Source organism: Varanus komodoensis, unplaced genomic scaffold, assembly GCF_004798865.1.
Source record: "Varanus komodoensis strain SLA01 unplaced genomic scaffold, ASM479886v1 scaffold14_1, whole genome shotgun sequence".
Lineage (NCBI taxonomy): Eukaryota > Metazoa > Chordata > Lepidosauria > Squamata > Varanidae > Varanus > Varanus komodoensis.
The window spans coordinates 224855-243007 of record NW_025335438.1 but is presented as its reverse complement, the minus strand read 5'-3'; the positions used below and the strand labels follow the sequence as shown (position 1 = coordinate 243007).

General features: G+C 37.3%; 1 protein-coding gene across 6 annotated transcripts in view; it reads right to left on the bottom strand.

Annotated features, from left to right (window-relative positions):
- Positions 1-18153, bottom strand: part of STK3 (serine/threonine kinase 3) — a 149622-nt gene that overhangs the window by 62435 nt on the left and 69034 nt on the right. For all 6 annotated transcript variants that reach the window (XM_044424369.1, XM_044424371.1, XM_044424370.1 and 3 more), the window contains 3 exons: positions 17979-18116; positions 15434-15559; positions 5856-6054 (listed from right to left, as the gene is read on the bottom strand). In XM_044424369.1, the coding sequence (XP_044280304.1) occupies positions 5856-6054; positions 15434-15559; positions 17979-18116 (463 nt within the window). The remainder of the gene's footprint in view (positions 1-5855; positions 6055-15433; positions 15560-17978; positions 18117-18153) is intronic.

The window sequence follows — 18153 nt, the reverse complement described above, 5'->3', positions numbered from 1 at the left end:
ATCACTGCAATAATACCCAAGAGAAGTGCACTGACATTATTTAATTAGAAGCTCAGAAAATATAGAAGTTCCACTGCAATGGATAATCTAACTTGCTGAGTTTCACAATCATTTGCAGAATTGGGATGTTATTACTTTATTTTTTGCTTGGAAGAAAGGCTTTTTGAGTAAGGATACTGACACTTAAAACCCTAACATTATGATATTTGCAACAAGAAACATTTTAAGAGTGCCTACTGCCAAGATGCAATGCTATTGGTTACTTATCATAAGCACATAAAAATGTAAGAAAAGTTATGCCGAATAAGACCAACCATCCAGCCAGTCCAGCACTTCGTTCACAGGGTAGCAAAAGTAGCTGTACACATGATCCCTTAAGTGGGATGGGTACAAGACCACCCCCTTCCCCAGTACGTCAGCAACTGGTCAGGCATGCTACCTCTGGTAAAGGAGATGGCTAAAAATAATTGTGGAAAAGCAAGAGCAGTTAGGTCAAACTGTGTAGTCATCATAGACGTTTCCAATTCAAATTATTCCATCTTCCATGTTTTATCTTCCCCTACTGATAGTATATCCCTTTTTCTCCAACATTTGATACCTTGGCTTCATTGCTTATCCACATAAGTCTACACTCTGTAAGGTCAAAAAATACAATTTCTGGCTATTATTACTAAGCTGGGTATTAAATTTCAGAGTAGAATGACAGGTCTTCTTTTTTGTTCCAAATCCCTGCTTTTGTTGTTGTTGTTAGTCGTGAAGTCGTGTCCGACCCATCGCAACCCCATGGACAACATTTCTCCAGGACTTCCTGTCCTCCACCATCCTCCAGAGTCCACTTAAGCTCACACCAACTGCTTCAGTGACTCCATCTAGCCACCTCATTCTCTGTCTTCCCCTTCTTCTTTTGCCATCTATTGTTCCTAGCATTAGGCTCTTCTCCAGGGAGTCCTTCCTTCTCATTAGGTGGCCAAAGTATTTGAGTTTCATCTTCAGGATCTGGCCTTATAAAGAGCAGTCAGGGTTGATCTCTAGGACTGACCAGTTTGATCGCCTTGCAGTCCAAGGAACTCGCAGGCGTCTCCTCCAACACCACAATTCAAAGGCCTCAATCCTTTGGCGCTCAGCCTTCCTTATCGTCCAGCTTTCACAGCCATACATTGCAACTGGGAAAACCATAGCCTTGACTATACGCACTTTTGTTGGCAGGGTGATGTCTCTGCTTTTTAGCAGGCTGTCTAGATTTGCCATAGATTTCCTCCCCAGGAGCAAGCGTCTTTTAATTTCTTGGCTGCAGTCCCCGTCTGCGGTGATCTTGGAGCTCAGGAAAATAAAACCTGTCACTACCTCAATTTCTTCCCCATCTATTTGCCAGGAAGTGAGAGGATCGGATGCCATGATCTTAGTTTTCTTAATGTTGTGTTTCAAACCAACTTTTGCGCTCTCCTCCTTCACCCGCATAAAGAGGTTCTTTAGTTCCACTTTCTGCCATTAGAGTGGTATCATCTGCATATCTGAGGTTGTTGATATTTCTCCTGGAAATCTTAATTCCAACTGGTGATTCATCTAGCCCTGCCTTTCTCATGATGTGCTCTGTGTACAAGTTAAATAGGCAGGGCGACAGTATACAGCCTTGCCGAACTCTTTTCACAATTTTGAACCAATCAGTGGTTCCGTGTCCAGTTTTCACTGTTGCTTCTTGACCCACATATAGGTTTCTCAAGAGACAAATAAGATGGTCTGGTACTCCCATCTCTTTAAGAACTTGCCACTATTTGTTGTGATCCACATAATCAAAGGCTTTAGCATAGTCAATGAAATCCCTGCTTTATTTGGGCACAAATCTGAATGTTATGGGGAAAAAAGTATGTTTTGTTTCCGTCCCCATGCCCAAGGGTCTCCATGTATGGGCAAACATAATTTAAAAAAATTATTGCTACTCATTTGGTCCTTGAACAGAAAAACAGAAAAATGAGGGGGAACATACATACACAATCAAATGAGAGCACCCCATTGATTAAATACTTTTATTTTTGCAACTGTGTGGTTTTCTATAACACTGTTTTAGGGTGTGCCATCCAACAATCTATACATTTGATTTTTTTTCTCTCAATATCAGGAATTCAAGGTCCTGATATTGATCTACAAAGCCCTAAAGGACTTGGAACCCATGTAACTAAAGAAGTACCTATCCATCAGTCTACATTCTTTGACCAGGAGTGAAACCTATCCCATTATTGTTGCCCCATTCTTAGGGAAAGTACATCAGATATAAATAGATTACAATTATATCTCCTTGTCCTAAGTGTCAGACTTCCCCAACCTGGTGGCCTTCAGAGGTGGCCATCAGGACCATTGAGAGGGAATTCTGGGTGTTGCAGTCCAAACAGTTCTGGAAGGCACAAGGTTGAGGAAGGCTGAGAGTGTCCTTGAGACTGAAATAAGGGAAGCATACAAAGAAGAAAATGTTATAATGAAGAAAGATTAAATATCCAGAACTGCTTAGCTTAGGAATATAGTGAGCAATGGGAGACATGAAGTAGTGTACAAAATTATGCATGGTGTGAAAATGGAGGCATTTTTCTCCCTCTCTCATAAAACTAGAACCAGGGCCATCCCATGAAGCTGACTGGTGGGAGGCAGGTGATACAGGAATGATATAGGGAAGCAATTATTCCCACAGTACATATTTAAACTACGGAAGTCACTTCCACAAGATGCAATGATGGCCACCAATTAGGATGACTTTAAAAAGGGATTAGACAAGTTCACGGAAGATAAGGCTTTCAGGGACTGTCTTGATGGCCATGCTCAGCTTTCTCTGATACTCTCCATTACCAGAAGCACTGCAACTATGTACATCTGTATCTGAGGAATATGGGTGGGTGGGTGCTAGCCCTGGCTTCCAAGCAATAATATTGGATAAAAGTATATGGTTTCCACCAGGTACCTACTTGGCACATCTCCAACAGCAATAACTGCCAGACAAATGTGGTCAGTGTAGTCATTATTTGCATTGAGTGAACTCTGACTGAAGTGTCAAGTTGAGTCAAAGTAGCTGATAAGGCAACATGATGGTACAACAAATCCACAATGATCAACATGGAGGAGAAACACATGTGATAACTGTAGAAACAATTCAGTCCACACTTTATAATAAGTGAGGTCCTACCTTGCACTAAATCCACAGAACAGCCTTCAATCTGTCTGACCTATTCTGCCTGATCTGTTTGGTAAAAGCCTGGCAGTATGACGACAAGATGACCTTCTCCCAAACACAAAGAGAGTGGCCATCTGCAGGTGGAAGTATGCTATAAATCCATAGGCCACTAGAGAAAATCAAGTGATCTAAGACTGCCAGCAAACTTAACAAATATAGCCAAAATAGTAATCAACCCTATAAATAAGAACTGCCACGTCAGTTGACATAGTGAGGCTTTCTCCACAAAGCGCTCCTCATAAATTTACCACAACAGCAGTCAAAGAGGAACTGAGGGAATAGGTGAACCCGCTAAGGACATGCATACTGTGACTGGAGGAATGTTCCTGCCAAAATCCGTCACCTATAGAAGCTGCCCAAGTCAGGGTTCTACACAGTCACAGAGCCAATGTGTGTGATGCACAAAGCCCACATAAGAATATACAGTGTAGCTATATTTGGAATACCGTGGACAGCTCTGGGTGCTACACCTCAAAAAGGTATTGGGGCTGGAGAGGTATAAAAAATGCAATCAAGATGGATCAGGTGGCTGGAGCAACTCCACTATGAGTTAAGGCTTGATATTCTTTAGTTTAGAAAGAATTACACAAAGAAGGGACAGATGTACCTAAAATTAGGTGTGGTGTTGAGGAGCTTTATATGGGTAAGTTTTTCTCTGTCTCTCATAACACTAAAACTTAGGGTCATCCAATGAAACTAAACAGTAGAAGATGTGGGACTTGTATTAGAGGCAGTATACATCTGAATAACAGTGGCTTGGGAACATAAGCAGGATGGTGCTATTCACTCATGTCCTGCTTGTTACTTTCTTGTCTGCACCTATTTAGGCACTCTAAGAACATCATGCTGGATTAGCTAGGTTTTTGATCTGATCCAGCAGGTTTTTCAGATTCCCAACTAAGTTCACTCTATGCCCACCAGTTCCACATCCATGAACTATGGTATTCTACAAGTCCACAGAGTTCTGTGTCTTCAGCAGAGACTGGAATGCACACAGGAAAGTGGACATGCATAAATGAAAGGATAGTCTTTCTGCAATTCACAGCATGCCTACACTTCAATAGTCTTTTCTTAAAGAGCTGTGGATTGGAAAACTGTATATGCTCCCATGTTAATAAATCTCCATTCAGAATAAATTATCCATTGTTCTTTGTACACTCACATTTGCTTTCTATAACACTACCTTCACAATGCTTAATACCCTTCCATCACATGTTAAGTTTGAACAGTTCAAGATTTTGGTAATAAATCTCCCCATTATCCACAAAATTTATAAAGAAAATACCTATATGAGCATCAAACACAAATTAAAACGTGCATTAAGTGTTTTATGGATAGACTCGTTTTACTCAGAGTCATCACTCATCAACAGAACTGTTTACCTTCAGCTGAAAGATAATAAAGATCATTGGTCTACTGTACACAACCATCAAATTAATAAAACCATGAACTCAATTGCCAGCTCCAGTTCTACAAGTCACAACATGATGTTCCTAGCGTACAAAGTAGTTCAAAAACTTATCAGAGTTTAATATGGCTTATAAAGCTGCCTCAGTTCATCCCAACAATAAATCATACAGGACCAATTTTGTCACATGTGTATTTATCCAACACACTATAAGATAACCATCAGCTTGGCAAATGAAGTTCATCCTACATTTCTGGAGAGTAAGCCTCAGACACTTTACATTGCCAGGAGTTAAGGCAAGCCAGCAGTTTTTAACTCCCAGAAGGGCTTTTGGGAACCTTAAAAGTTACTGCTTTCAGATATTCAGAAGAAAAGGAGTGTGGTGTAAGGAGCTCAGGTTTAATGCAGCACCTCAGTACTTGCAAAGCTCACTTTGAGTTAATGGCAACTGAGTCAGGAAACATCAGTAGATGTTTGAAGGTTCTGGTTTTTAGAGTGGTCAGAAGGTAAGCAGAAGAAAGGAGAGAGGAGAAAGCTTATCAGAAGGAATCCAATCAAGCATTAACAATGAACACTTTTCTTCCCAAATGACAGCATTTTATAACATGAATATCATTAAAATATTTAAAACTGCTCAATCATAACTCCTGATTAGAAATTTATTTAACCATTGCAGAACTGATCTCAAATGGCTCCAGGTTTGCAGGATGTTGTCGTCTGATCTAACAGATAAAATCCTCTTAATGTAAAACATTCTAAAGCTCTTGTGTACATAATCATTTTTACATTTTGTAACTTAAATAAAAACATGCTCATTTACTCATAAACACATATACTTATTTCCATAATACAACATGAAATATGCAAAGTCTACAACAAAATAAACTAATACTCCAAATATGGCAATCCAAAGATCCTGAACCATCTTGCAGAAAAAATCCATGTAGTCATGTATTTTTTTTTTCTGCTTGGTTGGTTGGTTGTTTTGATAGTTCATAGAAAGACAGCTGCTGCCAGGGAAAATTAACAACAAAGCTCAAATACACCCATTAATTTCATCTGCAAAATCACAAGAATGCATCCAGTATTTATATGATGTATCTTATTTTGAAGGTGTAACTCTAATGTTCTTTTGTGAAATCCAAAGCAGGGCTTACTGCAAACAATTTAGATAACTATAGGTGGGAGATAATAGTAAATGCTTTAAATATAAAGGAAAGTGAAACATACTTTTCATAGTTCCATCTTCATCTTCATTATCATCATCATCGCTGTTTATCACCATTGTGCCCAAGTCTGATTCTAGCATGGTGCTATTATGTTCTATCATTGTCTGAGCACTGTCACTCATTGTACTTGTGGCCCTCATTGTGCCTACACTCTCTGAGCTTGTCTTCACCATAGTGTGGGAGTCCAGCTCATCTTCATCCTGCAAACAAACATTTAACTAGGAATTACTTCCCAAAACACACTGATCTTGAGAACACAAGAACCTGCAATCCCACATTTGGTATCTTTTAAGCTTTCTTGGCTTAGCATTATATCACACCTACACTATAACATGATGAGACATGCAGTTAAAGATAATATTCCTCATTTAACTTACAGAACTTCAGGACACATCTGGTTAAGAATTTGAGGTTCTTTCCCTCATTTCCACTCTTCTTCTCTGCCCTACATCCTAATATATGTGGACCTTCATCACATTGCTGTCACTACTTCTTGTCCACTGCTTCTAGATCAGTTTGGTTTGGTTTAACGTTATCTACAATAAACTGAATGGAAAGCTGAGGACAGTGAGAAACACTAGGGACAGGCTTATAAAATTTAGCACTATCCCTGAATTGCTAATACCTGCTTAAACTATTTTCTGTAAAAAAAAAAAAAAGAGTTTTTTAATCTTGAAAATTTCCATACTACATTTTATTATCCATTCTACCTACATAGTTCTTCCTGTTCCTGGAAATGTCAACACACAATTTCTACACAATACTAGCAAAAAAATAAAATCAATAGGAGCATACCATGGAAAAAAAATCTCAACACAGAAACATGGTATATGAACCTGTCTTAGTCAGTCCTACCATGGTTCCACCAGCCTAGTATTGATTACACATATTGGTAGCAGCTCTCCAAAGGCTCAGGCAATGATTTTCAGTCCTACTACCCAAGATCCTTTCAATTAGAAACTATGAGATTGAACTTGAGATCTACCCCATGCTAAGCAAGTACTATTGCTCCTCCTCTAGCAACATGCTTAAAAACTTCAGGAGATCAGAGTCCACAAAATCAAAAGGGCACTGACTATCATTTCAAAACCCATCACAGCTGGCAAAGCAAACTCCTCTCTCATTTGTATGTACTTAAAAGGTTTGTTAAGCTATGATAAAAGGAGCAAGAAGAAAACCTGTTGATGCTTTGTAGAAAAATATCTGCTGAGCAGATGCTCCGGGACTCTGGAACAAAGTTAATTCCAGCAAAGGATACAAAAGCATTTCCAATCAGTGGCAGTAATGTGCCAGGAATGTAAAACAGAGAACTGATGATAATCCAGTTCATGAATCATAAAACCCATATGGAATAGAAGTATTTGAAAACATTATTAGGAAATCCTACTCTCTTTCTGAAGTCAGATTTAGAGGATGTGCACAATATCCCAGCTATTTAAGAACTAACATGCTGTTCTCTGCCTCAAGTCCTTTTACAAGGACAATTCACAAAAAAACTCACAAAAAATCAGAATGCAAAAGAGCTGCTTGTTGATTGTAAAAAAAGCTTTCAATTAAATGTCTAATTTTAGGTGACTCAATGCAAAGCAAATTCTTTGATTTTCTGTCTCCTCTGAGGGCCAAATAAGATCAGCCAAATATGCTTCCATAATGGATTCTAACACTGAGCTTACAAAATAGTCCTACAGATTTCAATGGATAATGAAAAACCCAAACACCACTGAGTGCCCTGCAAACTATCATGAAGAAAATAGTCTTGCTTTCCATAATAGGAAAACCATCTTAGGAAACACTGATTATCCCATGATACCCAATGAAAGAATGTTTAAAATATAATACTTTACCATGGTAAAAAAATAATCTTGGTTCAAAATGCCACAATTCTAACTTTTTATATGGGCATTTTTTGAGAATTACTCTTTTCCTCCAATAAGTATGTTTTTATTGAAAGAGAAATAAGGATTCATTTTATTTTCATACAATGGGTTATATGCATGTATGGCTTTACAACAGTAGAAAATGCTGTCATTTGTGCAAGGCAGAACATCCAGTTTTGGCCAAACCAACCCGCTGTGCTTCCTAAAAGCTTGTTTCTGAGCATTGAAGAATCTTCTAGAATGCTGTGAATCACAGTGCAGAGGACTGCAGTAACTTGGTATTTCACCTTAAGTATGAGGAGTAGAAACCATATACTTGACTAGGAGAGCAAGACAATCAATAAAATCAGTACCTTGTTTCCCAAATGTAAAAACCTACTTTATCATGGTTAATGGTGCTTCTTTTAAAACAGGCAATTAATCCTGCTAATCACTAAACATTTATAAAGAGGGACTTGCATCTGAGTAAATATGTTTTGAATGAAACCGTAAGCTATGTTCAGAGGAAAATTTCAGCTTCTTAGTCTTTATTTCAAGTCAGCTTTTATTTATTAACACTACCAATTATTCCCATTTTATCATCAGTGTATAATCAATTGAGAAATCCAAAATAAAACTTCGACTAGTAGAAAGGATCTATTCAGAGAAGGGAAGAAGCAAAGGCAAAGGAGTATTGCACAAGATATGTGATTCTAAGTACAGAGAATTTCCTCTGTTCACACAAGTGCTTATATAAAACATTGCACAAGTTCATCCTCAAGTCTTCATTTACAAAATAGAGTTTGCATGCAGTTTCCTGTACCATAATTGTGCCTTTCAGATATTTTGGACTTCAGCACCTATCAGTCCTTCAGCTCCTTTTCAGCTGTTCATGAATTCTAGAATGTACAATCCAAAACATCTGGAAGGCTCCAAATTTGGGGATGCTGCTATAATGAAAACTCTGATACACTGTGTCACTAAAGTGTGGGAAGTCTTCCATTAGGTCTCAAGCAAGAGTAGGCAGAACAATGCTAATGCATTTCCTCTTCTCAGTATTAGACCCAAGCCTGTAAATTCAAGCAAAATAAAGAGAAAGAAAGAGAGGGAGGGAGGGAGTCTATGAACAAATCATTACAATTATATCAATGGGGATGTCTTCAATTTGCCCAGATTTTGTATAGAGATTTTGAACTGAATCCTAAGCTTTTATCATGAAGACTGGAAGGAGCTTTTTGTTGACTGAAACAGCATATTGCTTACAGAAAGGGTCCTTCCCCAAGTAACACAATCCTTCTGCTCAAGGGATTGCAAGCACAGGATTGCTGCCTATATCAACTTAGTATTCTGTATGTTTGCCAAAAGTACAAATTTTTTACCACAAATTCTATTCTACATTTGCAGAATTAAAATGATTATATTTAACAAGTTTCTTTCAAGAATGTACTCAGAAACTTTGTCTCCTTTAATTTATTTACCCAGTGTTCACTTACATACTGAATTTATTTATTTATAATATTTCTATGCTGCCTTTCAGGACAAGAGCCCTCCCCCATGGCAGCTTTACAACAGTACAATAAATGGACAGAATTTCATAAAAACCATATTCTAAAAAGAAAGAAAATAACATTAAAAGAACACCATAAAAGCATATATAATCTGTGGAAGGATGGAGTAAACAAGGAAATTTTCAGCGACTTCCTAAAACCCTGCAATATTTGGACCTGATGGACTTTTGATGACAACCTGTTCTACAGGTATGGCACCCTGTGGAAAATATGCTCTCTCATAGGTGGGTAAGATAGAAAACCTCTTGCTAAATTCAAAAGTGTGGGCAGGCTGAAATTGGTAAGGGCAGTTCTCCAAGTAATGTGGTCCCAAGCCATTTATAAGGCAATTTAAATTAGGATCAGAAAACACTGGTAACCAGTACAACTCATGCAATAAAAACAACAGAACCACCTCAGTCCCATATTGATCTAACCACCTCTTCAGAAAGACAGCATAATGGACTGTTCTCACCTTGATCTTATTAAAAATTGGAGTCATTTCAAGTTTATATAAAACTTCTTGGCCCACACTGAAAATTCAGCATATATGCCATGCCTAATTCCACACCTGGATGCAACAGAGGCCATGCAAGATTACCAATTTCTTTAACACATTGCCAGTGGTGCGTCCAGCAAGTGTTTACACACATCTCACGGAAGGATAATCTTGCAGAGTCTTCAGGAAGGAGCCAGCACTTCCCAATCAAGCTTCATTCCTTCTAATAATATATTTAGGATTTCCCCAGTCAATTCTAAACAAACTGGAATGGTGGCCGCAGCAGCACCAACCTGAGGTGTTACAAAGGGGTCACATGCTTTCTCTTTGGAAGCCCTGGAATCATCCTGTCCTCTCCCCCAATTAACTGCATCACTGAGTTATGCAAAATTGTATTTCTCTCCACTATATTCTGATAAGCATGACAATACACTAGGTGATGTAATAAGGACATTTGATCAAGGAAATAACAAGTTTGCAAGACTGCTTTCCAACAGAAGACCTGTGAGGAGCACTCAAAAGAAGTGTACCTACTTTGTTTCTGCTCAATATAAATGAATAAGAACATAATGCATATCCACTCTTCTTAAGGAGTGGAAAGTCAAATAAGCACAATGGAACCATACCTACAGTCTACACTAAAGCAACATTAATTGCATGAAGAAATCCATGACCTATCAACATTTCAACCTGAAATACTAACATATGTGGAAGAAGAAGTGGAGAAAGGGAAGATGGGCAACACTATCATTTATATAAGCTGTTTATGTCTAACATTATACTGCAGCATCTCCTTATTACAATACTACTTTGATGAACCGCTTGATATTCTAGCCCCATTCGATATTAAACAGGAAATTCAATATTAAACAGGAAATATCTAATGTCTATAAAGTATGCCAGTGCTTATCCTTAATATGGTATACTTCACATCCACCTCTATAAATAATCTTACGGTTCTGAGATATTTATTAAACACAAATGCATACCATAAAAGACCAAGTTGAGGCATTCCCTCAAGACAAAGTCAGTCCTAATACCACTATTCTGCTATTATGAACAATAGATTAGTGCTCCTCCTGGTGGGGAAAATATAAAAGTCTAATAATCAGTTCTATCATGTATAAATTAGTCCTAAAATAGTTCATGTTCTGGGATGTTAGATATAATTATTACATGAGTCAGCTGCCTAGTAAACACACAAGGAGAAGGTATATTCTAGCCACACCTTCCACATTTCTTGAGTACTTGGGTAGGCTGGCAATCTGAAGAGGAGTGCCTTCTATATCCCTGCAAGTATTCCAAACACTGTTGCATCTTTTTTGCCCCATGCAGCTTTTGCATTATTCTGAATGTGATTGATTCTAATTTCTTTTTAAAAGATAAAGGAACAAAAGGGAAAGGTTACTTATTAAATAGTTTTAAAGATTCAAGATTGCAAGTGACCTAAGTGCATATTTTTGGGCCAACAAATTAATCATAAATTTATAAAACACTTTTATAAATAGCATCCCAGTTGCAATGTATGGCTGTGAAATTTGGACCATAAGGAAGGTTGAGTGCCAAAGAACTGATGCCTTTGAATTGTGGTGCTGGAGAAGACTCCCGTGAGTCCCTTGGACTGCAAGGCGATCAAACCAGTCAGTCCTAGAGGAGATCAACCCTGACTGCTCTTTAAAAGACCAGATACTGAAGATGAAACTCAAATTCTTTGGCCACCTAATGAGAAGGAAGGACTCCCTGGAGAAGAGCCTGATGCTGGGAACAACTGACGGTAAAAGAAGAAAGGGACGGCAGAGAATGAGGTGGTTAGATGGAGTCACTGAAGCAGTCGGCGTGAGCTTAGGTGGACTCCAGGGGATGGTGGAGGACAAGAAGGCCTGGAGGAATGTTGTCCATGGGGTTGCAATGGGTCGGACACGACTTCGCAACTAGCAACAGCAACAAAGCTTTCAGAGGTGCATAACCTTTCAGTCAGAAAGGCAGCATCATGCTTCGGTAAAGTTCTGAGGCCGGAGCCTACACTTGCACACGCAGCCCAATCTATTGCATGCTACATGTGGTGGACTCTAACACAAGATTTCGTGGAGGGGATTGTTGAGGTGAGGCAAGTCTGTTCTGGGGATTATTTCTTAAGGGGGCAGGGGCAAAGCTTCCTCAACACTCATCATCTAGCTTTTGTGTTATTAACAGTGAAGAAGTGTTAATGCAGCTGCTATAAGGCTATCAGCAGGAAGAGGAGGCTTTTGGCGATAAATGGTGGGCAAGAATTCAGCAGCAGAAGAGAAGGAGCACCGGCCCATTCATACCAGGGGCCATGTCATTCTATGTAGCCTGGCTAGGAAAGAATCATTTCACTAATAAAGTTTGCTGAAATTAATCATTATATCTACTTTGCACACTCAAGTTCAGCATTTGCTACATTTTCCATGAAAGCAATTGTGGCATTTACCAAGGAATTTAGACTAGAGATTAGTTTCACCCAACCCCATGCCTAACAACTGTATACTATAAATCCCATCATCTTCATGCTGGCTGGGGATGGTGAGAATTGTAGTCTAACACATATGGAGGGGCATCAGGCTAAGCAAGGCTAAGCTAGAAGATTAGGCTAAAAGAACAACAAGGTATACATGCACTGAAGGAAAAAAAAATCTTAGTAAATGAACAGTTAGAAGATAATCTGGACCAGCACTAGGATTATTTAGGAATAGGTAATGAATATTCAATTTTAAAATCACTTTGCTTGATATAGTTATCAATAGTCATGCTCATACACACATGTAAGGCACCAGGACTCTGAAATCATTTGTCCTCCTACACTCTAAAACAATGGTGTTCTTTAACGTATCTAGAATAATTAATGTTCAATGGATTGAATGAATTTATGGTAAAAAGAATTTGCTCCAAGGTGTACATGGATTTAAATGGATTTGAGTAAAACAGATCAACTAGTTTCATGGCTACCATGTCTACAGCATGAAGAATAGCTCAAACATTTCTACCAACTACATATATTTTATTATTTCAAGAGGTAGAACCATTGTTCACAACAATCAAAATAATTTCAGAAAAAGTTGAGTATTTTTGCATATTCTAGATGCTATGAAATATCATTGATTTCTTGCTTTAATACTCCGTGTATAGTCAGAGCCCAATAGTAATTGTAACTAAATTCTAGTTAAAATTGAATTCTAACTATAAATATATAAAGGAGCACTAGAGGGCAGCAAATACAATTAAGAAGAGTCAAATACTTCATTTTTAAGACTTGAGAAACAAATTTAATGTCTTAAACAATAAACACCTCATTATTGTCTTTGGAAAAGGTGTGCATATAGTCACAGCTACCTTTCGAGAAACTGCTTCCATTAACTGTGAGAGATACAAGAGTACAAGATGGGGAAATAAATACTAAGGATTCTAACAGGACCTAGGCATTTAAACAAATGGACATATTTCACATCCTCTTTATTGCAGTAAAAGTTACACTCTTAAGGAACCAATTAAATATTTTAATTTTGTAATTAAAATTTTATAATGTGCACAATATTTTATGCACATTATATGCACACTTTTCCATGCTGCATGATAGATGATAATAATGACTATCTGCAGAAACACTGAGAAGTTAATCCTACACATTCAATTAGGTTAGTTTTGTTTACACATTAATTCTTATTGCCAGTTAGTACAGTAACACAATAGCTTTGTGGTATTTTAAAAGTGTCCCTAAAAATGGGTACACTTAAATCATATTAGTTTTATTCCTTCTAAGTCATATGATTCATTTTTGATTAACATTTGGAAAGTAAAATGAATGACACCAAGTGTACAATAAAAGTAAAAAAGCTATCATAAAAATACTAATGTCCTTGCTTGCCATAGATGTTTCGTAACAATTAGTACAATTTAAGTCATAGGTGGGCAGCATGTAACACAATATCTTTTGTGTACCCAAATCCAAAAACTAAATGAGTTTCCATGTTTCGTATTTTCAGAAATGAATTTGAAAAATGCTATGTCAAACTTATAAAAGGATTGAAACCAAAGGTGATAAGGCAACAGAAGAGCAAACATCGCATTTTCAACACTTAAAAAAATCAATAAATATCATCAAGTATTCAAGATGATATTTTGACACTGAAGCCTAAGGATCAGAAGCATGGAAGGAAGGATGTTAAAAGGATGTTGAAGCCTAAGGATCAGAAGCATGGAAGGAAGCACACTGCACTGATAAGATAACTGCATTGTTTCATTCTTTGTCAAATACCATGAAAAATGTTTTTTATTTGGGCTTATGCACTAAAAATGTTTTAAAGAATCTTCCAGTAAAGGAGGAATTTTAATATGAAACAAAAAATATAGTGAGAGTTTATTATTAGTTCATTTCTTCTAAAAGATCCATAGAAATAAATATTTGGACATGTTTCTTGGGGGCTGCCAAGCAACGAGTTGCTTTACGTTTCCATAATACAGCTGCCTGACCTCAGAATCAAATTTGCATCACACTTCAAAAATGCATAAAAGAAGAGATTGGTCATGTTTAGTAATGCTTAAACTAACATTTAAACTTTGATAGTGGGATTAACCTTTTGTAGAGTACTCAGCCTGCACTTTTTACTTAATTAAAAAAATCTGTAAAATTACCTCAACACCTATCAAAACATGTCAGTTTGTCAGAATACATTCTCGTCAGACAAGCTATTCCTGTAACATGCCTAAACTCAATTTCAAGAGCATTATTTCTCATCATATTCAGCTTTGCTTTCAAACAATGTAGACACAGCTACTAGTTTATGAAAACTACTCAGACTGTAAGTATTGCATCTGAGCTCTCCAATGCTGGGATATATTTCCAATCCTCCTCATTTTTAGTGCATGCACTAAGCTTATTTCACACTGCATCACAAAACAGCTTTTCAACCTGCTGAAGTTATTAGGTTATACTACGAAGTCAGCTTTCAATATGGCAGAGTTGAATCAAAGGAGAAGGTGCAGAATGAATGTTAGAAAATTATCATGCTCTTAAGAAATTTCATTCCAGGCTCTGAGCTTTATTTCTTGAGTTTCCTAGGTAGGTAGGGCTGAGAAAGACTGCAATCTGAAACTCCAAGTAACTGCTGCCATTCAACAATATTGAGCTAGAGGAACCAGTGATCTGAGTCTGTACAAGGCAGCTTGGTATGTTAACTTTTGGAAAAAGAATATTATGATAATTATAAAAGTATTACATGACATGTGTGAGAATGCAGAAGAAGGGCACAGAGCATGTCTGCATCTATTCAAATCGTTTTCTTCTTCAGAAAATTGTTTTCTTCTCCAGAAAATATTCTTTAGCTCCCTTGGAGTTTAAATCTGAACTATGAGGTTTGGCACAGTAACACTTAAAAAAGAACACGATGCCATCACATAAATACAGTTCTCTCTCTCTCACTCTCCCCCTCCCCCCCACCCCCACTCATAGACACTACCCCCTTGTGAAAAACTGCTTTTGAGGCAGAGGTTCCGTATGACCCTTGTCAAGAAGGAAACCTAGAAAAAACCAAGAACATGCAACACTTTTGATCACAGCTGAATTATTATAAATATGTAGATTCTGGAATTGCCTAAAATATATTAACATATTAACATATTATATATTAAATATAGAATATTCAATTAAATTCTCACACACCGAGTTTTCATCCTCTTCTTCTAGTTCTCTCTGCTGTTCTTCATGCCTTTTTGCCTTAATCTCCATGGCTTCAGTAATCAGGTCTCTGAGAATTGAGACTGGTTTGGCATTCTTAATAAAAAGATGCTAGAAAATAAACCAATACAGTTATACAAAATAGAGCCTACAGACAATCTGTACATATAGTATAAATACAAGTAACTCATTAAAAAAACATGTCAATCAACTTCACAGACCAGCAAGTAAGAGCATTTCCCTTTAGACAGCAATTAAAATCTGGAATAAGAGAACATATGACCTGTTTAACTGCTTTGCAACTAAATAGGATTTTCCTTTTTGTTTGTTTAGGTAAATAGCAACCATGAGAAGAATGTTACTAAAAAACACAATGGTTTTACAGTTAAGGATATAATTGTCAGAAGGAAATGTGAATTAGGTGGTAAATAAACAAAGCAAAGATAGCCTGACATAGAAAAACAAACTTTTTAATGCATTCAGTTACAGCATTTTAATTCATCTTAACAAGCTGACAATGCAAATTAGTGGTCATAAGCAGAGCAGCCACTATGGCTTGAGCAAACCTGTATTTTAACAGGACATGAATAACTTAGCCACTGGCAATGATGACATGTAAATAAAGCAAAATTAAAATCCTTAAGATGGGCAGCTGACATGATCGTCAACAACAACCCGCCCACCACCACCTATTTAAATGAAGTTTATTCCTGTTCAAGAACTTGCAGTCATATCCTGTCACTCATGCAGATTTGGTCCTACTTAGAAAATAAGATTCCAGAAAATCTTATCAGTTGTTTTAATATTTTTTGCACTGTTTTAAAATTTCAGCTATAAAACAATCTTACTTCTTAAATGGCAATTTTTCAAGAGAAGGGGGAACACTGGTAAATAGAGAGCCACTGTGGGTGGTGTAGTAGTTAAGAGTCTGGGACTCAGGGGATCTGGGTTCTAGTCCCTGCTCAGGCATGGTGCCAACTGGGTGACTCTGGGCCAGCCACCAACTCTCAGCCCAGCCTATCTCACATGGTTGTTGTTGTTGTGGGGATAAGACTGAGAGCAGAAATTAATGTAAGCTGATTTAAGTTCTTTTAAAAAAGAAAAGGTGGGATACAAATCAAATAAATACCCTCAACTCTTATGCCAACTATCTCCTAATGGCCTTGGTAGGATTTCGCCACTCTCTAAATAAGAAATATGGTGTATCCTCAAAAGTGTTCCTATGCCCTTGATGTTGTCAACAATGTTACTGCTTTTTTTTCTTATGAAGATGGTAAACCCTTTTTTGTAACTTAGGAACTTTCCACTCTTATCAAATTTTAGAGCAGGTAATGCACCATTACTCATTTCATACACTTTATTTATCTTTTAGATTAGATAATTTGTGTATCTTTCCTCAAGACGACTTTTGTGGCTACCATACCAGCTTCTTCCCAAAGCAGATGTAGAACCTGGAAAGCTCCATTTTTCTCTCAAGTCACATATCTAGTGCTTTTGCAATTGCTATATGGTGTGCAGCCGTTATCACATCATGAGCTGTGATCATTTATTTAATTTCTACACCACACAATAGCTGAAGCTTCCTGAGCAGTGAACAATATTAAATGCAGCAAAATACAATATAGATTTTTTTAAAAAATCATAAAATAACATAAAAATTAAAACTGCATTTTTGCAACTAAGTGATTTCACTTAGGAGGAAATAGTAAATTTCCAGAATTTGAAGAGCGGCAAGGTTATGCCCTTCCATCTTCCTGCATTGCCTAACTATTACAGAGAATAACTTTATAAAATCTTCCTCGCTGATTTTCTACTCTATACTGCGAAAAGTAGTGCTGAAGCACATATCAGGCTCCATCTAAATTTAAAAGAGAGATGGTTACAGAAATATATCTCAAAAATGCAGAAGGGCCACAGTTGAGGTTGCATTTCTTTCTAACTATTACGCAAGAAAAAAAGAACCAAGCACTAAGATTATGGGTGGAGAAATTTAAAGACAAACCTTTAGCACCAAAAGCAAGTAAATGTTTATTGTGCAATAGCCAATAAAATCCAAGAACAATAAAAAAGAGAAGAAAAGAGGATAAAGAGACAAGAAACAGGGCAATAAGGAAGAAAGAGAAAGGTACAGGAAAGGAGTCAAATAAGTCATACCCAGATTTTCTAACTACTTAACAAATGGTTCTTCTTTGGAGCAGGAACAGTGAAGAAGATAACAGCAATGTAAGTATTACAAAGTCTAAAACCAATTGTAGCTAATATACCAAAGTTATTTAAGTTACGGACAAATGGAGAGGATTTCTTAGGTCAAGAGGGCCTGACCACTTGCCATATAGATTTCTCTTTCCTTATTCTAACAAGCAATATCTTTATAAGGATGGGACCACAGAATCTTTTCATTTCCTGTAGCAGGCCCTGTGGAATCTGGGCAGGCTTCTAAATCACCTACATCACTACATCTGATGAAGATGTAAATTCAAGCTTCCCCAGGGCCCACAGTTTTTTCAAAAGGAATAGGTAGTATACTAACCTGCAGCAGTTGGGTTGCTGTAGCTCTCTGCTCTGGATTCTTCACTAGACATTTTTTCACAAAATCAGTAAATTCATCTGACCAAAGCTCTGGCTTCCGGAATGTAGGAGGGGGATTTGTTGGAATCATAAAAATTGCCTATATTTTTAAGGATGAAAGAAAATGTGAAGAAAAA